At 41.1% G+C, this 26999-nt stretch overlaps 1 protein-coding gene across 3 annotated transcripts; it reads left to right on the top strand.

Moving 5' to 3' along the window:
• Positions 1 to 181: 181 nt before the first annotated feature.
• On the top strand, positions 182 to 26999 carry LOC102695999 (kinesin-like protein KIFC3). 3 transcript variants are annotated; one of them, XM_069194976.1, is made up of 20 exons: positions 182 to 351; positions 711 to 844; positions 2590 to 2701; positions 4510 to 4676; positions 5715 to 5973; positions 8082 to 8281; positions 9531 to 9596; positions 10281 to 10418; positions 11810 to 12007; positions 12478 to 12651; positions 12914 to 13097; positions 14410 to 14540; positions 15888 to 15999; positions 16547 to 16728; positions 17692 to 17796; positions 19357 to 19487; positions 21153 to 21276; positions 22194 to 22323; positions 23160 to 23389; positions 24169 to 26999. In XM_069194976.1, exons 2-20 carry the CDS (start codon positions 734 to 736, stop codon positions 24298 to 24300), a joined length of 2886 nt encoding a protein of 961 aa, XP_069051077.1. In that variant the 5' UTR covers positions 182 to 351; positions 711 to 733; the 3' UTR covers positions 24301 to 26999. The 3 variants fall into 3 exon arrangements, with proteins under 3 accessions (XP_069051077.1, XP_069051078.1, XP_069051079.1); XM_069194977.1 differs by having other exon boundaries at positions 182 to 844; positions 12490 to 12651; XM_069194978.1 differs by having other exon boundaries at positions 182 to 844; positions 12914 to 13061.

The raw sequence follows: 26999 nt of genomic DNA, 5'->3' as shown, positions 1-26999 counted from the left end.
AATTTGCCTTTGACTGATTTTCTGGTTTAGGAATTATGTTACTGGTGTTGCCATAGAGAGATGAAGCCTTATCAATATCCATTGGTTCTCATCAGCCATTAGGCTACAGGATGAGAGGCTGTGCTCACTGAGCATGCTCCTGACGACTGCAGCCTTCACAGAGAGTGTGGAATGAGGGAGGGGGGCAGTCTCACTGTAAGGGCCAGTCTGTACTGGAACACAGAGCAGCCTGCTGCTGCAACTGGGGCTGATCTCCATCTCAGGACACAGCCAAAACCTGAAGGAATGTGAGTGCAGAGTCGCCCACAGGGCAGTGAAGAGACTGATGAAGGAGGCTTAATTTGAAACTGGGTATGGGAAACAATGTGCGACAGAAGGAGAAAGGGCTGAGGGACTGATCGAGCGAGAAGAAAGGATCAGATTGATTTTTACTGGAGATGAAGCAAGGATCTGGAAGATCATTCATCTGTTACATTGAAATTGCCAATGTCAGAATGAAAAGCTTGTTATTGTCTCCATTGTATGAGAAGGGGATCACAAGCTCCAGTCAGGGCATAAAGGTTTATGTGCCTTTCTTGAACAGTATTAGAAGGCTGGTTGAGTTTAGTGCCACTGTGTTTTACTCACTGTGTCCTGTATATTCTCTCAGCACGCTGCAAGGAATATAGACCTTATTTAACCGTGAGGTCTGACTTATTTAATTCCTGCAGTGAGTTCAAGTCCGGGTCTGGAGATGTATGCTTTTTACTCCCTGCTCGTCTATATTTTCTACACTCTCTTCAAGAAGGAGGAGACATCGCAGGAGGAGGCAGGGCCTGTGCTGCAGGGTGGAGTTCCTACACAGGTAAGAGTATTTCTGTTGAATCTGAGAAGATTCCTGCTGGGACATATATGGCCATTCTCTTCACAAGATGGCACTGACCTTCACAGATCCTGTTTAGTTTAGGGAATGTCACTATGTGAACTCTGCCACAGCAAAAGCTGCTGTTTTAAAATAGATTTTTTTTAATAATGTACATTTCACTGGGAAATATACAGTATATTTTTCAGTGAAATAATCATCCACTTGAAATAATTATAACTTTTCCCATGTTACAATACATAATTTTTACATTATATACTGTACAGTACAATTGTGGTTATTAAAATATAGAAATATTTTGCTGCTCTAAAATCAATTCAGAGGAGAGCAACCAGATACAGGTTGTGGACAAAAAATGGAATCAACAAAGTAGAGTCACTGAATACGGTGTTAGGCCACCCCATGTGACTAGTACAGCCTGTAAGTGCAGTACTACAGAATCTGGAATTCTGTAGGAGGGGTGCAGCACGTTTATTTTGCAAGAAGCCCAAATTAACTCGTCCTTGGTTGATGGAGGTCTTGATAACACTGTCTTAGGCTTCGTTCCAGAATATCACATGAACCCTCTTCTGGGTTCAAGATCTGGTGACTGAGAAGGCTGTAACATATGTATGTCATCAGTGTCAGGCCCATGAAACCATTGGGCAATCACACATACTGTACTTTGTGGATGGAGTGCGGTGTCTTCCTGGAAGACATCACTCCTAGTAGCAAAGAAATGCTTGATTCGTCTAATATTCATCTCACCAAATGTGGAATTCCAAGTGATGAGTGGTTTGTGCACTGCAACCCAACTATATGGAGTTCTCGGCAGACTGTTTTTGCGGAAAATGGCTGTTGCCACCCCAGATTGAAATTTGTAGTTACTTGTTTGGAAGACATTGCTTTCAACATACTGGGTGTCCTCATAAATCCAGATGCTTCTATTTTATTCCACTACCTGTGCATTCTGAAACAGAAGAGGATGTCATACACTGGAAAGCTATCTGATTCTAGGCCATCTGATTCAAGTATTCAAAATCATCAAATGCATTGACAACATTAATCCCATAGATTTTTCCAAAACCAACAACGAAACACACCTAGAGAATGCGAGTGGAAACTACAAGGATTTGTGTTCAAAACCTTTTTACACAAAGAATTGTGGGAGTATGAAACAAGATTTCTAGCCATGATGTTGAAGCCAATGGCTGTATCATGAAAGGAACAAGGGCAAATTAGGTCATTGGATCACTTACCTAATGAGAGTCAACTGAACATGTTCGACAGGCTGCATGGACTGTTTATTTACAATGTTCTTATATTCATAGTGTATTAGGGTCAACTAGGCTCCTCAATGAAGTTTTAAGCCCTTGGGCAGAGTGTCGTCTGCTTTAAGGAGCCATTATAATTTCTGGGATTAATGATTTTTCAGTTATTGACAACTTCAATGTGTTACTTCATTCACTGTAGTATGGGGCACAAAAAATAAAACCAATGTGTTCAGTTTTTCCTAATTTCCCACTCCATTCAGTGTCCAGAGTCATTTCAGGGACAGCAGAGCACAGGGAGCAGAGTCAGACTGATTTCCACAAGTCTACACAATAATGCTAGTATTATATTCTAAAGTACACAGACATTATTTGTACTCTTCAATTTGTACTCTGAGGTGAATAGGTGTGTGGATTACGGTTTCTATTATAATAGCACCCCTGATCCTCTGTTGGAATCCTTCTGCTTTCTTTCAGACTCCTCAGGCTGCTGGCAGTGTTTCCATGGAAACAAGGAGCAGGAGAAGAAAAGATGGCGCTGCTCCATGTCTCCAAAAGGAGCGAGGTGCCAGTCTGACAGACTCAGACAGTAGGTGTTCCTTGTGGGAGAGGCTGGTATACTTGGTAGATATGAGCAGGCATGTGCTCTCCCTTCGCGATCACTGTATTGTGATATTGCTTAGAGAGCTGGTATTACTGTGTGAGAGCATTGTCTGTTTAAATATTCAAGGCTACTATGCACAAGAAATGTAGTATCAGAGTGGAATTGTCTGCTTTCCAAATGCCAGTGGGGAAGGATAATAGATAAATATCTGTGTCAAGCGCTGTGTGATGATCAGTGCTAATCCACTAAACACATCTCTGTTGTTATTAGGCACTTTTAGGTTGTTGTGTTTTTTTTTGTATATAGTGTGTCTTTCTATACTCCAAGGCTGCTGATATGACAGGAAATGCTAAATCTCATGGAAGGGGGCAAGCAAAGACAAAAGTCTGATTTGTTTTAGGAACAACATGAGGGACAAAGTCCTCTTTCATTTCAATCATAAACCAAAATGATCAGTATGGAGAAATAAATATCAAAGATGCAGCCCTTGAGTGACTTCTCTTTGTAATATCACAGAACCCATTTTTTGCCCTAAGAAATTACTTTTGACTGTAAATGTCTTGACAAGCCTGCTAAGAACTGAATTCTAAGCTCTATTATGTTTTAAACATTTGTATGCCTTGCTCTTTAAGTGGATATTTTTCAAATTTGCTTTGCATTTTAATACTTACGTGTTTACTTCTTCATGAGGAAATTATAAACATCTATCACAATTTCAAATAATCATGAGGACCAGAATTTGCGTTGTAGGAAACGTGTGTTTGTCATATAAAAAAATGTTGAATCCAAATGGAAAACTCTTGACTCAGCATTTGTCATATAAAAAATGTAGAATCCAAATAAACTCAGACCTTAATGAATCTCAATGCAGGGAACCTCAAATCAGTAGGATTTCATCCCTAAAACAAAGTATGCATTTTCTCTATGCAGATTTCTCTGTTTTTTTCCAAACACAACCATTAATCTCACATTAAATTAATAACAATGTTTTTATTGTGTTTCTAAAGACTTGTTTTGAAAGATGTGGAATTATTTAATTTTAATGTACATTTTGTCTCACTCTCTGTTCACTCACTCAGGCCCTGGTTTCTACCCTTTCACAGAAACACTGTTAGGGTGTTTTCTGATGATGAATACAGATGTTCAATTTGTTAGCACAGCTGTACAGCCATGTCTGATGAACAGTTTGTTTGATTTCAGGGTTCAGTGGGAAGGACTGATGGGTTAAAAAGCAGTGTTTTCATTCTTAGGCATTTTTGGGCTTTATCCACCAGTCTGTAGCACTGTTACCTCTGTTATTAAAGAAGCAGATCTGGAAATGTCCCCTTGCCAGTCCCAGCAATGATAAATTCAGTTATCTTCTCTGTGAAGAAATCTTTCATGGTGTAGTCAGTGTAGTTAGCATCATATCTCATGGCTGACTCCTCTCATTTCCTGTCATTTTGTTTTTATAGTAATCCTATGCTCCAGTCCTACTGTGTCTGTTACAGTAGGTCAATTCAATACTGTCCTCTCAAAACAGAAAACAGGAATCGTGTTCTAAGGTAGAAAGTCTTTTAAAGACTTTCAAAGTACATTCCATCTTCTAACTGCACTGATTGACCCTCTCTATCTGGTTATGTAGTGTCTCTCAAATCTTTTCTCTTTCTGATTGTACTGATTGTATCTCCTCTCTTTCTGACTGTTGAAGGTATATTTATGTCTTATTGTTTATCTCTACTTTTGTTCTGTCTTTCCTTTAGCTGTATTTTCTCTCTCTAACTCTGCTGTCTGGAAATGTATTCCCTTTGCAGGCAGCATCTCTGAGAGTGATAGTCTTTCTCTCAGTGAGGAAGAGGAGTGCTGTGACGAAGGCTTCGAGGGCAGCGCAACCTCCCCTCTTGATGCTTTCCTTTGTTTTAGACGGGAATCAGAAGAGAGGAGGGATTCACAGACACAGCATGAGAGGAGCAGCATAACGGTATCCTGCAAGACTCTCCTTTAGACATGAAGCATGAGTGGGATATTTACGTATGTTGAGGAATGTGGTGAATGTGGTTCTAACCACTGTGCCACTCTTACAGATGATCAACAAATTTCAGTTCAAATGATTCATCAGTGATTGCAGCACAGAAGTGAATACAGAAGAAGAGTAAATACAGTGCAGCAGTTAAAACAGTGTCAGTACAATAGCGAGAACAGTAGAACAGTGAATACATTAGAACAGTAAGTAATATAATGCTGCAGATAATACAGAGCAGCAGTGAGTATAGTACAGCAGTGAATACAGTAGAACAGTGTATACAGGGCAGCAGTGAGTATAGTACAGCAGTGAATACAGTAGAAGAGTGAATACAGGGCAGCCGTGAGTATAGTACAGCAGTGAATACAGTAGAACAGTGTATACAGGGCAGCAGTGAGTATAGTACAGCAGTGAATACAGTAGAACAGTGTATACAGGGCAGCAGTGAGTATAGTACAGCAGTGAATACAGTAGAACAGTGTATACAGGGCAGCAGTGAGTATAGTACAGCAGTGAATACAGTAGAAGAGTGAATACAGGGCAGCAGTGAGTATAGTACAGCAGTGAATACAGTAGAATAGTGTATACAGGGCAGCAGTGAGTATAGTACAGCAGTGAATACAGTAGAACAGTGAATACAGGGCAGCAGTGAGTATAGTACAGCAGTGAATACAGTAGAACAGTGAATACAGGGCAGCAGTGAGTATAGTACAGCAGTGAATACAGTAAAACAGTGAATACAGGGCAGCAGTGAGTATAGTACAGCAGTGAATACAGTAAAACAGTGAATACAGGGCAGCCGTGAGTATAGTACAGCAGTGAATACAGTAGAACAGTGAATACAGGGCAGCCGTGAGTATAGTACAGCAGTAAATACAGGGCAGCAGTGAGTATAGTACAGCAGTGAATACAGTAGAACAGTGAATACAGGGCAGCCGTGAATGGTGCTGAAAGTGAGAAGACATGGATCAAACGGCACACCCCGTCTTCCTCCAGGCTGGAGAGTCCCCGCTGCTGACAGTGATGTCCCACCTGCTGAACTTCCTGGAGCAGTACTCCCACATGCAGCGGCTGCAGGAGCGGGCGGAGCAGCACCGCCTGCAGCTGCGGCGCCACAGGGCCCGGCACCGCCGCAGGCTGCGGGCCCTGCGCGCCGCCTACCGCCAGAGGCTGAGAGACCAGGGCAGCGTCATCGGCAGCCTGGAGGGAGCGATCGCCGAGCAGCAGAGCCTCCTGGAGGCCACGCAGCCCAGGGGTGAGCCATCAGACCTCCTCCGGCCTGCCTCAGCAGAGCCCCCTCACAAATAGGGTGTCTGTCCACCTTGTACACCACACATGAGCCTTCTGCGCGGACAGCTGCTCCAGTCTCTCCCTGGCTCTCTACACTATCACTTTACACCGTGCCTGTGCTCGGCATTACATTATCTCTGGGCTAATGCTGCTCTTTGCATTCCGGAGGGCAGTTTATTATTCTAAGTATTATCATCACTGTTACTGTGAGTGTTTGTAGCCCTGTACGCAGTTACAATTCATCATTGGATTGTCCCCATGGAAATGGTTTGAGACGTGTTAATTTAGTGTGTACGGAAGATCAGGCCACAGCCAGAGGGTACCAGATAACACCTGTTAACAAAAGCAGGATTCATATTGATTTTTTTTTAAATATATTTTTGTGGATCACTGCAGATGGAAAAATTGACCTTGTTAAACCCGGCAAACTAACTTTTGAGAAACCTCAAGCGAGTTATAAGCCTAGCACAAATGTACAGTATGTCCTCCAGCTGACGTGGTGTGGGGCTCAGTACCAGTTAATTAAGAGCAAATTCCCATTTACAAGGAGGACACGGAGGCTCGTTTATGCAGCACATAACTTATAAGGGCAATCTGGGTGACGTACCTCTGCTCAGGGGTACAACTGCAGTGCAACTGCACCACTCCAGATTCTGGAGCCCAGGGTTTTTATTCACACTGCTGTTTTACAGCTAACTTGGAGGAGATGTTTTAATGACTTTCTTCTTCCAGGAGAAGTGCACAAAGTGTACTCCATATCCAAATAGAGATATAATAATTGAAATGTTGTTGTAATATATAATACCACTTAAGAGTAACATTCACTGGATTGAATATGTGTGGCAGAGCCTTAAGCCTCAATCCTCAGTGTTGAATCTGGGTTAAATGAACAAGAGTTGCCTCGTGTAGGAAGGCGTTCCTTCAGCCTGATACAGTATGGCTCGGGGTGCTGTTAGGTGATACGAATCACATTTCTCCTTTACAAGCCCAGAAGATAACACCTCCAGGCTTTGGGGATGATGGTGGCTTTTCATCAATAATAAAATCCCAAGTGCTGTGCTTTATGCTGCTAGAGAACTCTAAAGCTAGTGCCTCTATGTCATGAGTATGTGTGCTATAATTAGCCTGTATTCACCAGAGAGTGCTCTCTAATGGGCAGAGTACTGGCTGTGTGACGTTGGAGCTTGTGTTAGCTTATTGCAGTATCTGCAATGCAATGTTCTGGCAGTATCTGCAATTGAATTCTTTACCACACCAAACACCAAAACATTTTTCATCAGTTGAGAAAATTGCATTATACATTTAACCATCTAAAACATGAGAACCTACAACACGTCTGCATTTCTCCTTTTCAAGTGCTTCTTTTATATTATTCTAGTATTTGTAGTATCTCATTCTTATTAAAGGAAACAAGTTCAAATTTTTCATAGTTTATATCCAGGTAATCTGTCAGAAAAATTAATCACTATTTGTCCAGTAACAATTTTAAAATAATAATTAACCAGAGTTGTCCTCACAGAAATTGATAAAATTGTATTCTAGCCTAGTAAAAAGAGAAACCATCTTACAGCTTTCTTGGTAGGTCTTAAAAGGTTTCATTCCAGTGAAAAATAGTTGCTCAAAGAGGCCAGTCCCCATTTAACAGAACACCCTGTTTTTTCTGCAGGTAATTTATTGTGGTTATGTACATTATAATTGGAAATACTAGAATGCTGAACAAAATGGTTCAATGATTGTCTTATACCATTTAAAACAGTAAGAAAACAGAAACCACAGCCACCAATGATGTGATTTGTAGGATATTTTAGAATTCATATGTGGACTGTCATCACAAAATAGGTTCAATCATCAATCAGCATAAATTCTATTGGGGTTTAGTCCATCAGTTTGTTCCACCTGGAAATAATTTTGTATTTTGAGAAATTATCAGGACCATGACAGGCACTGATGGCTTTTCGTATTTACACCTATTTCTCAGCTCGCTGCATGTGTTCATGCTGGTGATGTCCTGTAAATTATTATAAGTGGTAGCAGTACTGTGAAATCCAGTGTCTCTGACTTCCTGCCTGGCAGGAGAGTGTGTGTCTGCTCCTTGCTCTGGCCCTGCCATGCTGAGCCCACGAGCCCAGGACGGCCTTCACCAGCTGGTACAGTCTCTGCGTCGCCTGCAGGGGGAGAGGAGCAGCCTACAGGGGGAGCTACAGAGTCTGCAAAGGCAGCTGGAGCAGAGGGAAAAAGACAGGCAGCACATAGCCAAGGACTTCCAGCAGGAGGTAATGCTCTCACTAGGACCTGCTTTCTTAAAATAGGAAGTACTGACACAAAGTAACTGCAGCCCTGACAACACGTGATTGAAGCATGAAACAAACATCTTTATCAGGGGCTTGGCCTCATGCACCATCTAGGGACTGATGAATAGCAGTTGTACACAAAGTACATATTATTTAGGTTTAGGCTTATTTGAATTATGACTGAGCTCTGTGCAACTACAGTTAAATACCAATGAGCCATTTCTATTGTGTGAAGCATTTAGTAGAAAAACATAGCAAAAGAAGATATAATGTGGAGTTAAAGAGTTAGAATATAATTGCTCTATTGATTAATGCTTAAAATGACCATCTAATGGGACTGTGCCGCTACATGGATAACAACATCAATCAATATTGCACGTACAGTATATAGAAGACTCCGTGGGTGCGTCTGTAACAGAGTGCAATGCAGTAAGCATGCTACAGAAATAATATCACACCCTTGAAATCTTGATAATGCAGTATTTTGACTCAACAAAAAATCTAATTTTGTGGCACAGCTGACTTCTCTGCTGTCTACAGAGTGGTGCTGTGTGGCTCTTGAACTGTGAATTCAGGCAGGGGCAGAGCAGATCTGAGCACATCACTGCTAGGAGTTTAGAGGGGGAGAGTGCACCAGGACTCAGTTCAGTGAACATGTTACAGATTTATGTTATTCCCTGAAACCTAGACTGCATAGAATTCTCCAATGGCAGAAGATGTTGTGCAGTGAAATTTTCCACTGCCTACAAAGTGGTGCAGTGTGGCAGAGAGTTAAGATGAGACAATCTTTAAACAGTAGCACAGCAGCCAGGCTAAAGGCCCATACAGCCCAAGCCAGTCAGCCTGTCCCAGGATACAAAACCAAAAACAAAAGTACTCACTCTCTGGTCTGCATAGGCTACACAAGGAAACCCATTCTCCAGTGTCTGTGACTGACCTCACAGTCAGCTTTTTAAGTTCTTTTTGCACTCTAATGAAATTAGTGTGATAGACAGCAGTTTAAAACAATACATTGTTGCCAGGACAACAATGAGTCCTATGAGTACATTATCATAGAGTGATGGTCCTATACAGCTGTAGTTGCACGCATATATCTGTTTCACTGGTGGGGAAAGGTATGGAATATGTTTGTGGTCTTAATAGGATGGTTGTATGATTGAAATCCTGATTTCCTTTAGAAAGGCATTAAAGCTGTCCACGTGGTGTGTCTCACTGCTCTCATTATGTTTAGATTGAGGACTTGAAGCAGCGTATTGAGGAGAGAGAAGAGGAGCTGACTCGGCTGAGAACAGAGACAGTGAGTCGAATGCCTGTTAAATATGAACTCATGAGTCCTCAGGGGACCTCAGTGTACAGTACCTAAAATAAAAATGTTCCACCCTTTCAGAAGTCTGTCTGAAATTTGAGAGCATTTAATTAAGAGATCATGCATTATAGAATTAAGGTTGAAATCAAGGTGCATAAAAAAACTGATTACGGAATCCTCTTGCACGATTCATTCTAAAAAGTACAACCCTAACTAATACTAATAGTATACTAATACTAACTTGCGCTTTCCTTATCTTTATTTTGTATGAGATTGCTTGACACATTGTCAACTACAATGAAAAATGGCATAATTTAAATATAGATTTTGATCACAGTAAAACAATTATCTTCTGCTTATAACATTCAGATTTGCATTTTTGCTGTTGTTCTTTCGGACTAATTACACTTGCTGTCAATATCAATGACTCATTTGCCTTTACACCTTTTTTGAACTCATGCACTACAAACTCCACAACAAACCAGTAGCTAACCAGCCCAGCATGTCTGCGCTGCAGTGTCCTTAGTTACAGTCTGCAGTTTTTTTTAGGGTTCATGGGATGAAAGTAGGCCAGGAAAAAAATTATGTATGCTGTTATAAGCTCATAGAATGGTTGCTTCTTATCGAGATACATTTTTCTCATATGAAGTGGTTCTCCTGTCTTCCTGTTTCGAGGGAGTGACTGATTCAGAGAAACGAGCCCTTTATCTCTCAGCTGAGAATGAGAGTCTGAAGCAGAGCCTCAGCATGACTCAGGGCCTCTTACAGCAGCTTTCCCTCCTGCCTGCTCAATCCAGCACTGCGCTCATCAAGGTGAGGAGTCTCTTCTTAAGCTCTTCCACTTCATTTAGATTTAGGTTCTTGATCCCTACATGCTGTACGAACCTGCCATAATAGACTGACAATATTTGCAGAACACATTATTGTTTTAAACATAATTGCAGGTGTTTATTCCATAAAACACCTGCAATGTTTTATGGAATAGGTTTATTCCATGCTAAAAAGAGAAGAAAGAAAACACTTTGTGTTTTTTTTCTTCTCTTTTCAGCTTGGAATAAACCTATTTCTTGTTCCTTTGCAGCCTACACATGCTGACGCAACTACCCACCTGAATTATACACTTTGGGCAGGATCGATGAACACATCAATGCAGTTACTCTATGGGTTCCCATGTGGCTCAAACAGCAGTAAAGAAAAGCAGTCAGGGCACAGGTTGAGCCCTGCAGTGTAGGCATTGTGTGGGCTCGGGAATGCCATTTACTGTATTTTCTAAGCAGTGGATTACTCTTGATTGCCCAGAAGCTGAAAAGGTTATCTTCAGATTAGTGCAAAATACTGGGTTTGCTGAGCACCTGTTAGCTTGTGATCTCATCAATAAGCACTAACTCCCCTGTGGGCACTGTGGGGCTGATGGCATGAAAAATTGTTCCCTGACAAACGTTTTGGAACAAGGTGTGAATAGCTGTCACTTCCCACACACTGCCTATAAGGTATTTCTGTCAAAGCTAAATTTGTCAGTTTAGCAATTAGAAATTTGGAGCAATAAAAAATAGGCAATTCAATTTAAAAAAACTGAAATATGAGTTATAAATCCTTCTTACTTATTTTGCTGCATCGAATTACAAGGACTCTGTATTCTAAAAGCAGCTAATTATTTTGATTATCTGGATTTAATCAGCAGCAAATCTCCCATCAACTTGGCTTCAGCTTCCAGGCAACTCACAGTCTCATAGAGTCAGATTCGATTCTTGAGTGTACTCTGTCATCTCTCTCTTACGTTATACAGAGAGCGTTCTGTTATCTCTCTGCAGAACATTATATAGAGAGAATCTTGTTATCTTTTAGTAGAATGTTGTGCAGTGTATCTTGACATCTCTCAGTAGAACGTTATGGAGTCTATCTTGCCATCACTTAGCAGAATACTGCGGAGTGTGCTCTGTCATCTCTTGGTAGAATGTGGTAGAGAGAGCATCCAGTCATCTCTTAGCTGAATATTATAGAGTGTACTCTGTCATCTCTTGGTAGAATGTGGTAGAGAGAGCATCCAGACATCTCTTAGCTGAATATTATGGAGCGTACTCATCTTTCACTAGAAAGTTATGGAGTGTACCTTGTCATGTATCAACTGAACGTTCAAACATGAAAGACAAATACCGAAGCCACAAAAGCAGTGGCTACACTCTGAAAATCTGTACCTCTTCCAGGAAAACGAGTCTCTGCGGAGCCGGGTTCAGCAGCTGGAGAGCTCTCTGCAGCTCCGGGCCGAGCAGCTGGCTCACTTGGAGAGAGAGGCGGAGCAGACCGAGTGGAGGAGGAAAGAGGAGCTGCATCGCCGAGAGGACAGGGTGAGGGAGCTGCAGCTGGAGCTGGACAAGGAGAGGAGCAGAGGGCCCAAGATCAAGGTACGAGGACAGTATGGGTCTCGCACGTGTGCATGTCTGTGAGAGCTGAGTTTCCTCTGAGGCTGCTTTTCTGCCACCAGAGCTGAGCCACAGTCAGGGCTGGGCAGCACTGTTTCCCAGTGTCAGTCCTTCCCCAATAGTAAGAGATAGACTGAACCAGGAACACATATACACTGATTCTATTCATTCACTTGTATAATTGAAAAAAAATATATGTACAATACAAATTAAAGGTTTATCTAACAGATAGTAAGCTACTTTATAGTTTATATCTAAAATGGAAAACTATACAATTTTCAAAATCAAGAATGTCAAAAGCAGAGTGCCTTTCTTCAGTAAGTGCAATGCTTCTACTACATTCAAAAGAAAACTTGTGAAAGTGTTGAAGTATTTGTGTCACAGGGAAACCTGTGCTAGACATTTTTATTGAGGACCACTGACACAGGTCTGGGGCTGTCTGAATCCTGCAGTATGTCACACAGACTGTGGAGGTGGACTCACCTGGAACTCTCAGGCTGCTGGCCGAGACGAGAGAGAGGAATGAGCACCTGACGGAGAAGCTGTCCAGCCAGAATGAAAAATACAGGGAACTGGAGGGGCAGCTCAGGGATTCTGAAGAAATTTCTGCCAGCCTGCAGAAAAAGGTAATTTAGATTAAAAACAACATTCCAGCAACTACCAATCAGCACTGTAAGTAGTTGTACATTCCTAGTAAGCATGGCCTTGGTTTTGCAGGTACAGATATTTTCTACATCATGTTAAATTGGTTTGTGTTTCCTATTGACATTTTAAAAATAAGAAAAAAACTTAGTGACACCATCGTGAGCCTCCTCTTTAGTTTAAAAGAACTATACGTTCTGAAACACACCATGGTGTTTGTGATCTGTGTTGAACTCACTGATTTAGATTGTGGCTTACGAGTCTGAGATCGGGAGGCTGGGGCAGCAGCTGCTGACAGAGATCGGGCACCTGGAGGCCAGGAAGGAGGAGGCAGTGAGAGAGGCCGCGGAGTGTTCAGAGCAGCACCTTCAGCACCTGCGGGAGCAGTTCACAGGTATCTCCCCTCAGCACCTGCGGGAGCAGTTCACAGGTATCTCCCCCCTGCACTCAATGTAAGAGCAATTCACAGGTAACTATTGGAGTAAATCTTTCCACGGGGGGTTCAACATACAGTAATGTTCTCTCATAGGGGGAATTTTGTAGCTATACTGAATTTTCCTTATTATAGTGGTCATTTCCATCCATACACAGAAACATACTGTTAGGAATCCCTGGTGGGGAGATACAAGGATCCTGTGCAGACGCAGTCACGGGTAGTAGATGAGGCAGGCGAACTATCCAAAACAAGAGGCAAGGTCGTGGTCAAAAGGCGTAAGGTAAGTCATAATCCAGGGAGAACACAGGTGGCAAACAGTCTGAGGCGAGAGGCGAGGTCCAAAGTCGAAAAGGCAGAAGGGGAGTCCAATATCCAGAATAAATGGGGTACGGGAAAAACCCCAGGTAGAGCGATCAGGATAGTCCCTGTGGAAGTCTCTGATTAGCGTAGTGTCCAAAATATCCTTCTCCGGAACCCAAGATCTTTCTTTGGGGCCATAACCCTCCCAGTCGGCTAGATACTGAAGGGTACCATGGTTCCATCTAGAGTCGAGGATCTTGTGGACTGTATACGCCTGGTGGCCCTGAATGCAAGGTGGGGGTGGCGGGCAACGTTGGGGAGCCACAAGAGGTGAGCGGTAGAAGGGTTTCAGGAGGGAGACGTGGAAAGACGGGTGGATTTTGAGAGTGGGGGGAAGTGCAAGACGGAAGGTAAACGGGGTGATCCGGGAGAGTATCCTGAAAGGGCCGATATACCTAGGCCCGAGCTTCTTGGAAGGCAGGCGTAGAGGTAGGTTCCTTGTTGATAGCCAAACAAACTGTCCTCACCATTCTCCATGCATTTGTTAATAATCACCCGCTGCTGGTGCTGATTAGATCGCTTAAGAGTTGGTCTTAACTGCCTGGCGGTCGTGACACATACAAGGTTCCTTTGTTTTAAAAATAATTTCACTATGGCTTATGTTTTCCTTAGAATTTCATGTTTTCTATAGCCCTCTTTGCAGTTAATGCTAAAACCTCACTGTGTAGTCTGCCAAGTTCTAGAGCTTAGGAGCTCTTGCATGTTTTGATTAGAAGATCAATTGTTATATCCTTGTTACAGTTTGCTGGTTCACCAGATAAAACATATCATGCATCACTTTCAGTCTTTGTGGTTCCATTGCTGAAATAAGGCCTCCCCAAGTTTCCCCCCGGGCTGTCCTCCTTCAGCTTATCCGTGCCAGCTTCCAGGTTTTGTCTTGCTGTTTTCGTCCTGTTTGGATTTACTCTGGCTCTGCACACAAAGGTACTGGTCTTTTATCCCGCAGGTCTGCAGAGCCGCCTGTCAGCGCTGCAGCCTGCGCTCCGCGCGGTGAAGGCCAACTACAGCAGCCTGCGCAGTCAGGTCCGGAGCTTCTCCGACTTCTATGGTGCCGCTATCAGTGAGGCAAAGAAACAGGTCTGTTCGGGCATGTTTTACGATGGGAGTGATGTGATTTTAAGGCATGCTCTATTTATCCATTTTAATGCTAATATGCAGTATGTTGTTGTCTTTAATTTAAAATGGGAATATTGCACAAGGACATGGTAGCACAAAGGATAGCATTGCTGCCTTGTAGCTATGGGCCCCTGCATTTGCATTGGTTTCCTTTGAATTCCCCTGTTTCCTTCCAGACTGAAAGATATACTGGCGGGTGAATTGGCGTTTGTCAAATTGACCCGTGTGTGTGTGCCTTGTGATGGACTGGTGTCCAATCCAAGGTATATTCTGTTTTCCGCCTGTTGCTTGCCAGGATAGGCACTGTCTTTCCTGCTACCCTGTATTGGATAAAGTGGTTAAAAATGGATGGATGGATGGATAGACACACAACTTATAGCCACCATCTGTGTTTCTCGTCTTGGTTCATGGCTACAAACCCTGTAACTACACACAGCGAGAGTGAGGAAGTATAAACATACTCCTCCAACCTTCCCACCTTTGAGTCATTAATCTTTTGACCGGCTCTGAAGCCTTATTCAGGTGGTGCGGTGCTGACTGAAGGAGGGGAATGTCCCTTACCTACAACACTGTGAGTCTGCAAGCTCCTGGGAGGCTGTTTCTCCAGGAGCTGAAAGCACCCAGACCAAATAAACTCAAACCACCTTCTGCAGCACTGAGCCCACTTTGCACCACAGCTTGGGAAGGTCACTGTGAGCAAGTGACATGACTCAGGCTTGAGCACATGATGCCTTTATTTCCTGACCTTCAGTTTTTTAGGTTAAAGATTAACCTCTTTAGTCTTGAACAGAGGAAACTGCCATAGAGGACTTTATGGAAAAATGGAAAACTCTTTAACAAAAGTCAATGTAGAGGACTACTTTAGCAATAACTCTGGATAAAGGAAACAAGTGGAAACTAAGAGGAAGTGTATTTAAGACTGAAATGTGGAAGCACCTCTTCACACATAGGTTTGTGGGGTCTGGATCAAACTATCCAGCCGGCCGCCAAGTTGAATTCCATTGTTGCTTCAAGAAATGGCTGGATGATCCTTAGATCCTGGATGAGCTCTTTAGATCCTGGATGAGATCCTACTTGTAACAACTTGTAACTTCAGTTTTAGGCTTTCTTTTAGATTAACGTGCTAAATCCAGTACCATCCATTGTAAGGTGTAATAAAATCACTGGAATTGAAAGACTTAAGTGAGGTCGTAAATACCAACAAATGTATCTTTGCTCAGGAATGATGACCTGGGTTGGTATCTTGCTGGTACCTTTCCTGTGACACATCCAGAAGCTTTTTAATACCCTTTTCATTGCTCTCATCAGCTGTGCAGCGCAATCACTGAGGTGTCTGAGGCCAATAAAGATATTCTGGAGAAATACAGGAAGGAAGTGGCGTTGCGTAGAAAGTACCATGAGCAACTGGTGGAACTCAAAGGTATGGTAACAAGGTTTCCTGTTTCAATAAAGTTTTAAAGACACGTCACGATTTACAGTTTTGAAGCCTGCAGCCACATACTGTATAGGGGAAAGTGAGGAAGTGTAAGCTGATTTCTCTGACCTGCCCCTTATTCAAAATTTGTTAGAAATCATCTAACACAGAATGGAATTTGGAACAATGATAGGAATCTTGTTTTCTTTTAAATTAAAGAAACCAAATTCTGCTGTAGTGTTAATCCATTATTTACAATATGCATGATTAATTAAGTATATGCAAGGTTTTTCTGTATTAATGTTTCTTCTTATGAAGTCCAAATTAATCACGTTTAATAGAACAAATAAGGAATAATAACCTGTGTGGAATGTTTTTTTTTGCTGAAGTTAACTGGAGGTATTTTATCCAGGACCATGGAATATTGCTCCTGCAGTACAAGCCTAACACAGAACAGTACAGTGTAATACAGCAAGGAGCAAACCAAACCAGAAAGGATTTGTGGTGTTCATGTCTTTAAGATGTCCCACTGGCATTGTGTGTGATATGACAGGCAATATTCGTGTCCTGTGCCGCGTGAAGCCTGTTCTGGTGGAAGACCAGCAGGAGGAAGGACAAACGACTGTGGTGACAACCGACCCCAATAATGAATCAGCTGTCATTGTCCGAAGCAAAGGCCGGGAACGTACATTCGAGCTGGACAAGGTTTTTCAGCCTCAGGCTACACAGGATGAGGTACTGGCCCGCTGTGCACTACTGTACCTGCAGTCACTGCTGTTCCTTCCAGGATCCACAGAGAAGCTCCAGTATGGAATTAAACAAAGTCCACCATCTGGATAGACAGCAGCCTCCAGTTTCATTCATACCTTAGAAGATCTCAAATTTAAAGCTGATTTAGCATGAAAATCCAGATGAATTGTAATGAAGTCTATAAATGAAGCATGTCAAAAACAGTTAGAAATTAATTTATTTTAACCCAGCAACCAGTATTTCTTGAACTCTCCCTTGGCTTTGATAAGGAAAGGAGGGCCTTAAACTTCCCATGAGCGATGTTTGACCAAACAACCATACAGAACGTATTCAGGCCCTCCCGATCACTTGACCTGAGCATGTGATCTGCTTTATTCAGCTTCTACATGTTTTGATAAAGTCTGTGATGAATAACTAAGAACATTGTGCTGTGCTTTCTTAACCATTTGGACACTGAACTTGACCATGTTTGATATTCATGACAGAAGACTCCAGTTTTGGTTCAAATACTGTACCTTCAAATCCATAAGTTCCTCTATTCTAACTGGGGCACCAAATTCAGAGAATGCAAAACAACCTTCAAGCAAAGTAAATCAATTTCTTCAATCGTGTTAATTACACTTGTGTTAAACTGTCCAAAAATTCAATACATGTTTATTCTAACCACATAAGAGGATCTTAAGTCAATTAGAAGCTATTTAACAAATTCATCTTTCATTTTTATGTTGACATTGAACACTGCCAGAGACCCAAATTCATGAGTTTAACATTGTATCCTAATAATGTGAGAGGTTTATGAAATTTCCCAGTTTGTTGTCTTTGGGTGTGAATTACCTACCCAGGCCTCTTTTCTTAATTTTATTTTAAAAATGAAATAAGTGTGTTATCTTTGGAAAGATTGTATTGGAGCAGGGATTCGATGGAATTTGTGATGTTGCTCTTTTATAGGTGTTTCAGGAGATTGAGCCTCTGGTAACTTCCTGCATCGATGGCTACAATGTTTGCATTTTTGCCTATGGGCAGACTGGCTCTGGGAAAACCTACACAATGGAGGTATTATCCTTGGCTACATTCTGAGCTATGATTCTCTGAAGAATTAGTGAAATTGCCAGCTTATACTGGCTTCCCTGCTGTTGTTTGGGTGATCTGCATTTACCTGCATTCACATAAATCACATTGGACCTCTGGTGCGGATTTGGGATGGGGGGGAGGACTCTGCTTAACACTGCAGAGTGCAAATGATAAATGCGACCTGTGAAGCAGATTTTGTTTTCTCACTACATGCAAAACAATGGGACTTGAAGAATTATTTCACTGGTTGGTTTGTGGGGTCTACAGTAGGTGCAGAACAGGACTGCACTGCGTCAGATTGCACTGTGCCAGGAAAATTTAATTGGGTCTTTATATCCTCATCCATTGCACAACAAAATATCTGTTGTTACTGACTAAGAAATCTGGTAGAATACATTATAAGGCTGTTCACAGTAATTATCAAATGCATTATTACACTCACAGATCTAGGTCATGTTATATTGTGTATTGGTTATTGTGGATATCACTAGTAAAATAGTAATTTTACTTAAAGTAAGGGATCTGTATTAAGTTGTTAATCATATAAGGTGATCTGGTTCCTGAAGCAATGAATACCAGAAACCGGTGCTGATCAAATTAAGGCACTGCAGCAGAAAGAAACAGGAAATTTTTATTGCTCTGCAGTGCTGTCTGGACTATTGTTACCACTGTGAGTGCGGCAGCAAGGAACTGTACAGCAGGATAATTTGTATATTTCCAAAAAGAAATGTACTGTAACTCATTCTTATTACCACTGATATCAGCATCTATAATCAAACTCAATTTGCACAATAGTACTTCAAATGCAGGCAATGTAAATTATAATAGCTGCTGAGTGTACAGAGACGTAAGTGCCAGATTGGATAAACTACTGTTTTAAGCATTCTTGCAGTGATAAGTCAGAAGGTATAGTAGGTCAATACTTATTTAAAAGGCAGCTGTATTTGTCCTTCAACAATAAGCACACACAGTTTGTCATGTCAGGCACTATTCCTATTAAAAATCTAGTATTATTCCTATTAAAAATATGTTTAATTAGTTTTTTTTTCTATAATTAATAGCAGCAGTAGTAGGAGAGGTAGTGTTAGCTGTACCGAAAGAAGCAGAACATCAACTTCCATTTTTGGTGTGTATTAGCTAGCATTTGTGAGCATAGTACAGACAGATTCTTTTGAGAATGCACGTTGCAACATGCCAAAACAATTTAAATAGTGCTTGTGAATGAGTTAATTATACTTTTCATTATTTTGGAAGGTCTCTACTATATTGTCATTCTTTTACAAAGTTCTAAGAAACAATGGCTACAATTATAAAAAGGTTTCCCCCTCACAATTCTTGAGTTAAACTTAACTCCCAAATATTATATTTTCTCAATGCTGAGTTGCAGAAAAAAGCATCTTGTGAAACATGAAAAAAATGTTTTGAACATCCAAAATTACATTTTGCATCTTGAATATATTGTTAATATATTGTTGTGGCCAATTTGTAGAACGTAGCCTCTTCAAATTATAAGTTCTTTTTGATTTCTGCTATTTTTTCCAGGGCAGTGTTGAAAACCCAGGGATAAACCAACGAGCCCTAAAACACCTTTTTAGTGAGATCCAGGAGAGGAAGGATATGTGGAACTACACTGTTACCCTCAGTGTAATGGAGATCTACAATGAAGTGCTCAGGTACTATGCTACCTGTCTGTCTGTCTGTCATCCTTGTCATCCTAGTGTGTCTCTACAGCATATGACATACAACTTTGGAGTATTTGTGTGTCACTTCCCTGTACAATATAAGTACAATATCTTTTCGTTAATAACGAAATAACATTTCGGCTGTGGAGCCTTCTTCAGGTGTGTGTATTCTAATTCCTTCCTGTGCTTGGGCAAGGGTTGTAGCAGTTTAACTCAACTGACAATTGGAAATCCTTAACTGAAGGGGGGAGTTAAAAGGAATTAACTGGAAAATTCTAAAGCAAAGAAAGTTGAAATTGTTCCAGTCATCACAATCAAATTAAACCTGCGTGGCCATATCCAAAGAAACAGCAACTCTAAAGTCTCTTGTTTGCTCTACATACCTGAAGAAGGCTCCACGGCCAAAACGTTGCGTTTTCTTCCTTCTCTTTTCAGCATGGAATAAACCTATTAGTTGTTCCATTGTAGCTAAAAGCATTCATTGTGTTTTTAAAGCCTGTCAGTATATTTATTTACATTATCATTACATTATGAATTTTATAGTTTATAGTAAGTTTTCTTACTATTTTATCAAAATCTTTCTAAAGTTCAAAATAAGTAATTTTAGAAGTTCTGTACTTATATGTTCTAAACCTTGAAAAGAAACCTGTTTAGGGTGGATAACATATTTTAATCAAGATAATTCTTCATTAATACTGTACAGATTAAAAACATATGAAAACTCATAAATGAAACATCTATTGCAGCAGTCTCCAGCCCAGGTCCTGGAGAACCCCAGTCCAGCAGCTGTTATAGGTAGACCTGGAACAATTTACCTATGATAATTTAAACAGGTGGTGTTTTCAATCAAGTAATTTATAGATCATTTGGAACAAAAATGTGAAAATCATTAAGCTCACAAGGACCAGTGTACATTTTAACATTAATTGCTTAATTGATCTATAACCTACACCAGAGTTCCTAATATTTATTTTCTGGACACCCCGCTCAAAGCGCTTTACAGGTATTGGGGACCCCTCCACCACCACCAATGTGCAGCATCCACCTGGATGATGCGACAGCAGCCATAGTGCACCTGTACACTCACCACACAGCAGCTCTCAGTGGGGAGGAGAACAGAGTAATGAAGGATTTAATGGGGACTATCAGGAGGCTAATTTTCCATTGGGACGCTGGGGTTAAACCCCTATTCTTTTCGAGAAGTGCCCTGGGATTTTTAATGACCACAGAGAGTCAGGACCTCAGTTTTACGTCTCATCCGAAGGACAGCGTCTGTTTACAGTTTAGTGTCCCCGTCACTATACTGGGGTATTAGGACCCACATGGACCGCAGGGTGAGCGCCCCCTGCTGGCCCCACTAACACCTCTTCCAGCAGCAACCTTAGTTTTTCCCAGGAGGTCTCCCATCAAGGTACTGTCCAGGCTCACACCTGCTTAGCTTCAGTGGGCTGCCAGTTGTGAGTTGCAGAGTGATATGGCTGCTGGTATAGGGTGTGTGCCAGTGTGTAGGTCGTTTATGGTGACCTATTAGGGTATCTGGTTTTGGGATTTACAGGACTAAGGTTGGAGACCCCTGCAATATGGTATATTGTCCAATCATGCACAATCTTGGTTTACATGAATTTCGGTTGTTCAGTAGAATTTTGTTTTCCTCAGAGATCTACTCAGTAAGGATCCTGGGGAGAAACTCGACATTAAGATGAACCCAGATGGGACTGGACAGCTGCATGTTCCAGGTCTGAGAGTCATTGAGGTCAAGAGCTTCCAGCGCATGAGGAAAGTGAGTCTCTCTCCCTTCCCAGAGTCTTGAGCTCCCCCTCCCTCCTACAGTTCTGTTGAACACATACCCTTGGTGTATTAGACAAAATGGTGACTATTTGTACTTCAGGACTACATTAGGTGACTTCTCAGGTTCAGAGAGTAGGCAGTTCAAGCATTGCTTCTTTGAGTGTTTTTGCTAGGTACCTAGCCAGAGCATAGCATGGTTCCTCAAGTATCTGTCTGTACACAGCTAGCTCATGTGTGTGAGGCAGAGGAGTGTATTGTTGAAGGTATCCCACTACAGATCCCTGGGGCTCACAGTAGGGTAGTAGGCAGATAATGGATAGGCCAAGAGTGCGCACCTTGGAAACAGACCTTTTTCAGAAAGGACTTTTCTCATTCCTTACTGTGCCTGGGCAAGGCTTGTAGCAGTTAAACTCAACTGACAATTGGAAATCCTTAACTGAAGGGGGAAGTTAAAAGGAATTAACCGGAAAATTCCAAACTAAAGTAAAGAAAGTTGAAATTGTTCCAGTTGTCCAATCAAATTAAACCTGCGTGGCCATATAAAAAAAAAAAACAGCAACTCTAAAGTCTCTTGTTTGCTCTACACAAGGCAAGAATAAATATATAGATCATGGTTTGTTTATGGGTTTTTTGTTTTTCCAACCACATCATACAGCCCAGTCCTCCCAGTGAAGATACCCAATGACACACATTCAAGTAAAATTGTGAACTGATGAGACAACCTGTATCTCAAAGTGAATACAATCCTCTTACAAAGTGACTTGATTGACAGAATCAAACTGCGGTTAGATTAAGAATAATTAGAACATTAAAATGTTACATGGGTATTTTCATGTCCAGCCCTTTGGGTTGTAATGCTCATTATTCAGTTCCCTTTGTGTCTGCCAATGCTGTTCTTCATTTGTGCAGATATTAGCTTTGGGCCGGAAGAACAGGATAACCTACAGCACTAAGATGAACCAGCACAGCTCTCGCTCACATGCCCTGCTCACTGTCACTGTCACTGGCACGGACCTGGCAAACGGGGCCAAGACCACTGGTAAGGAAGAGTGCAGGCCATGCAGTAACTCTGAAACTGGAGACCCCGGTCTTTATGGAATTCCAGAAGTTAATTTTTCACAGTGTCGTAGAGTGTGTTGCAGAGACCAATGCCAACAAGAGACTCTCAAGCTTGTTTTTGCTGTCCAGGCTGGGATTGAACCCTATTCTGAATTTTTCGGCCCATGTGAAAGAGAGTATTTCAAGAGGAAAGAATGGTCAGGGGCAAGGGAATTTCAAAGAGCATCACCAGAAGACCATTTTGTAGACATTTATAGCAGAGCTATTCTTTAGCATGTTTTGTTGTTTGGCTTTCGGAAAACAGAGCCCAAAGTAATCTTGAATTCACTGAAGTTTTCTTAGCAAATATTTCTGTGGTGCAGTGGTTAGCATTGCCATCTCCCAGTGCTGGCTCCAAACCGATTTCAGACCTGGGCTGCTATCTGCATGGAGTTGCATGTTCTCCCTGTGTTTGTGCAGATTTCTTTCCAAAGCCCAAAGACATACTGGAAGAGTAATTGGCTTCAGGGGAAATTGGACTTGGTGTGAGTTTGTACGTTTTTGTGTCTCTCGTCATGGGCTGGCATCCCATCCAGGGTGTATCCTGCCTTGTTACCCCCTTGACCCTGTATTAGATACAGCAGTTAAAAATGTGTGGAGTTCTATTCAGTTTTTGCCAAGCAATGGATTATTCAGTCACTCTTCCACACTTATAGCACTGATAGAAAATCATTGTTGTCAACATCCGACTGCAGCATAATACATTGATTTTTGTAATGAGCCCCACAGAAAGGCTGCAGTGCAACAGCTGTCATTTCTTGTGTTTGGAATGTCCAGGGAAGCTGAACCTGGTGGACCTGGCGGGTTCAGAGCGCGTGTGGAAGTCTGGGGCTGAAGGTGAGAGACTCAAGGAAGCCCAGAACATCAATCGCTCCCTGCTGGCTCTGGGGGACGTCATCCAGGCTCTGAGGGGCAAGCAGACCCACATTCCCTTCAGAAACTCCAGACTTACTTACCTGCTGCAAGATTCTCTCGGCAAAGGCAACAAGACTGTGATGGTGGTACAGGTATGGGTCCAAGAGGAGGTGGAGAAACATAGGGCAGAATCAGAGGTCAAACTATTGGGAGCTGTTCAATCTCCTTGCATTATGACTACTTTTACATTTTTCATCACTGTGTCTGTATTTGAGCTACCACATAACAATAAAAATAAGTACCACTGTCCATTTTCTGTTTTCCATCTCCAATGATTGTGGTAAGTCACCTGGAACATCTGGTTACCAACCAAACCATTTTTGGATTAATAATTTTTAAGTCCATGTTTTATATTCTCACCACAATTTACAGTGCAGAGAAAATACCTGTGAGCCGGCTAACATCTTCATGTGAGGCTTAATAAAGGAAAACAACATTATTTTATGTAGACAACAAAGATGTACAATATTTGTAAAAAATAATGCTTGGTGCCTCCTTGGGCAATAATGACTCCAAGTAGATGTTTCCTGGAGCTGTTTATCAGTCTTTTAGCATTCAACTGGTTGTCCTTACAGAGCTACTTCATATAGAAGACATTTGAAGTTTTCTTGCATGGGATAAGGATCTACCCAAAAGACAAAATATCTTCTTCAGCCATGCTGTTGTAGGTCTCGTATGTTTGAGATCATTGTCTTTCTGCATCCCGTTCGTCCCAGATTCAACCTCCAGCTCAGTCTGTAGTTAATTGAGTGAAGGATCGCACTCCCTAATTCTTTTGGGTCAATAAATGCATCTTGTTCTCAGTTGTAACTGTACTTCCAGGTACGTTGCTAAAACCAGTAGTCTGACTTCCATTTTCTGTTTCTTGTAGATCTCCCCACTGGAGAGGAATGTCGAGGAGACCATGTGCTCTCTGAAGTTTGCACAGAGGGTTTGTAAGGTGGAGCTCGGCCCTGCATCGCGGAAAATCGAGCCCGCGGGGCACTGCGAGTTTTTCTCCTAAATTACACTGACAAACCAAAACAGTAACAGCACCTCCAAGCCAGCTTGTGAAGCTAATGGCTGGATCAACAACATCACAAGGGCTAAGATTAAAATCAAGGGCTCCAATGTGATTACCAACCTGCAATCCAACCACTAGAGGCTCAGCAGGAACATCCTTGCAGTGCTTCAGTCAGCTTTGTTTTAACTGATTTGTAAACTGGCAACTTTTCTCTGACAAACTTGACACAGTTTAAAATATACTCAGGGATTAATCTCTGGCTCAGTGGTTTAGACCAGGAGAATATTTGGGTTTAGGTGATGTGGTGTCTCTTGAGAGAGGTTCAGGAATCAGAATTACAAGCTGGCTGAAAATACTGGACCTACATAAGTGAAACTTTCAAAGCTTTTGAAACTGGCACTTATGGGAGTGCCTCAGTTCACAGAAACAGCATTCCTGATATCTGCAAGGTAATGCTTAATGTTTCTAATATCAGTTGTGTTTCTTTCAATTAAAACGTAGATGAGACTGGTGCCGGCATTGAAAAATTTGCAAGTGCATATGTAATATTAACAGAGGAATCAGAATTTCTTAGGAACTATAAACCCCGTCATTGTAGTTTTTTATCCAGTTGTGCTCAAGAAATTAATGTCTTACATTAGCCACCGATAAACATTTCTAGCACAACCATCGGGTTCTGCTGTATGACTTGAAAATTTCACGTACATTTTTTATACACTATGTGAAAAAGGGAGATTAAACTGATTCAGGTAATCACAGAGCAACGTAGTTAGCCTAACATCTGTCACTTGTAAAAAGAGGAATACTAAAAAATCCACCCTGATTCTGGACCTCAAGGGCTAGAGCTGTGGACGCATGTTTAACTCTGAACATTCTACTGGTAGCAGCTGGTCATATTTGGCATCTTTGTTTAAATGTCAATAAAATTAAGATGTACAGTATAAAGGAGGCACAGCTCCAACAGTACATTTAAAGCATAGTCTTCATAAATGGTAAAGGAGGATTTTCAGAGCTTTTCACTCTGCACAATGCTTCCTAAGCTAATGCAAGGGTAATTCTAAATGTTTTATGGAGCAAACTTAAAAAAGTCAAGGAATGAAAAGGAGCAATATAAATATTTATATTAAATTTAGTCGGAACCTGAAACATATTTTTTGGTCAAATTTACCCCTGGGTAAAAAAAAAGGTTTTACAATTGCACTGCGAGTATAAATAAATGTTTCTCATTGTTAATAATTTATGCCATTGTTCATTATGAAGTTTTCCAATATGCTTATTTAGTAGTCTTAAGTGTTAGACTTAATTGTAACTTATGGACTTAGGTTTAGAATTGGCCAGTATTTTAATATTTGCCATTATGTAAGGTGCATAGCAGAGCAATTTAAGGAATATTCCCCAGATAGCTGAGACTGTTAAGGGCTCTTGCTCTACAAGAATCTTGTTTTTGTAGTCAGTTCAGTGACTTGAACTTCTGCCTTAGCTTAGCATCTAGCTTAGTTCAGCTGAATTAGTATAAGAAGCCATTCTCAGGCTAAATTCCAACAGAGCTAGATGTTAAAGCTCAGTGAAGAGATGGGGTGGGGAGAGTAGTGCAGCTGTTTCTCAGGGCTATAGAAGAGGGCACTTTGTTTAGCATGATACCCTAAAACTAAGCCACATAAGCTGCTAGATTCTGTGGGTTTAAATTTTGTTTGTTTAGTCTCTGAAAAAGTGTCATAATACAAGAGTAATGCAGACATTAAATAAGAATGAGAGCAATAAAATGTCTGACAGATTCGAAAATCAATGGAAATTTGTTAATGTACTGCAAATGGAAATGGAGCATCAGAATGCTATACAATACACCACAGTCTGTGCATTCCACATTGCACAAGCTCTGCTCTTAATTTTTCAAACCAAATTTCATTTCACTTACGACTGTCTAAATTCGATTCTATACAATTGTCTGCTTTGACTGCTTTGCTTACTTTTTCAGGCACGATAAAATAATTATACTAATACTTATTTTTAACAGTCTGCTTTACTCCATTCTTCATTTCTCACACTTTAAAGCTCTGAATCACACACCTAAAAGAAGTCTCCAAAGACAAATGCAATTGTTGGTATATTTCAATATTATGACTGTCTTTCTGTAGGTAACTCAGCTTTAGTGCATGAAAATTAGTTGACATTTCAATTATTGCTGAAAAAATTAAAAAAAATCTAGCATTTCACTAACACAATGTAGAGGTATTATTATAAATGGTTTATGAATGAGATAAATATCTCCCAGACTCTCAAACTGTAGCTAGCTTTGACATTCTTAGCTTCAAGAGTCAACAAACTGAGCTAAAATACATTCTATTGAATCTTGAGGTTCCAGTAAAATTGAAGAAGTAACTCATTATTCACATCACTGAGTATGTACAAATAAATATTTAATGGTGCTTAATCTCAAAACCCATGCAAAAAATAAACTCATTAGTATGATCATTTGCATGTATTAGTAACAATCTAAGTAACTACTTAACAATATGTTACCAAATCCTTATGAATTATAAACCAATGTCTAACAATTTATTTTTTACATAAATGACTGTGATGAATGTTGATTTGGACTTTGTTATAGTGTCCTATATGAGGGCAAATTGTATCATGAAGGCAGGATACAGTGGGAAATATTGTGTAAATATGTATTGAATAAAATCATGGCAATACAA

This window comes from Lepisosteus oculatus, chromosome 10 (genome assembly GCF_040954835.1).
Source record: "Lepisosteus oculatus isolate fLepOcu1 chromosome 10, fLepOcu1.hap2, whole genome shotgun sequence".
Taxonomy (NCBI): Eukaryota; Metazoa; Chordata; class Actinopteri; order Semionotiformes; family Lepisosteidae; genus Lepisosteus; species Lepisosteus oculatus.
This window is presented reverse-complemented; position numbering and strand designations above follow the sequence as displayed.

Coding starts and splice junctions, on each gene's coding strand:
- LOC102695999 (XM_069194976.1), top strand. CDS start 734: ATGTATGCTTTTTACTCCCTGCTCGTCTATATTTTCTACACTCTCTTC. Junction 2,702..4,509: donor CAGTCTGACAGACTCAGACA/GTAGGTGTTCCT, acceptor TTCCCTTTGCAG/GCAGCATCTCTGAGAGTGAT. Junction 4,677..5,714: donor ATGAGAGGAGCAGCATAACG/GTATCCTGCAAG, acceptor GTCTTCCTCCAG/GCTGGAGAGTCCCCGCTGCT.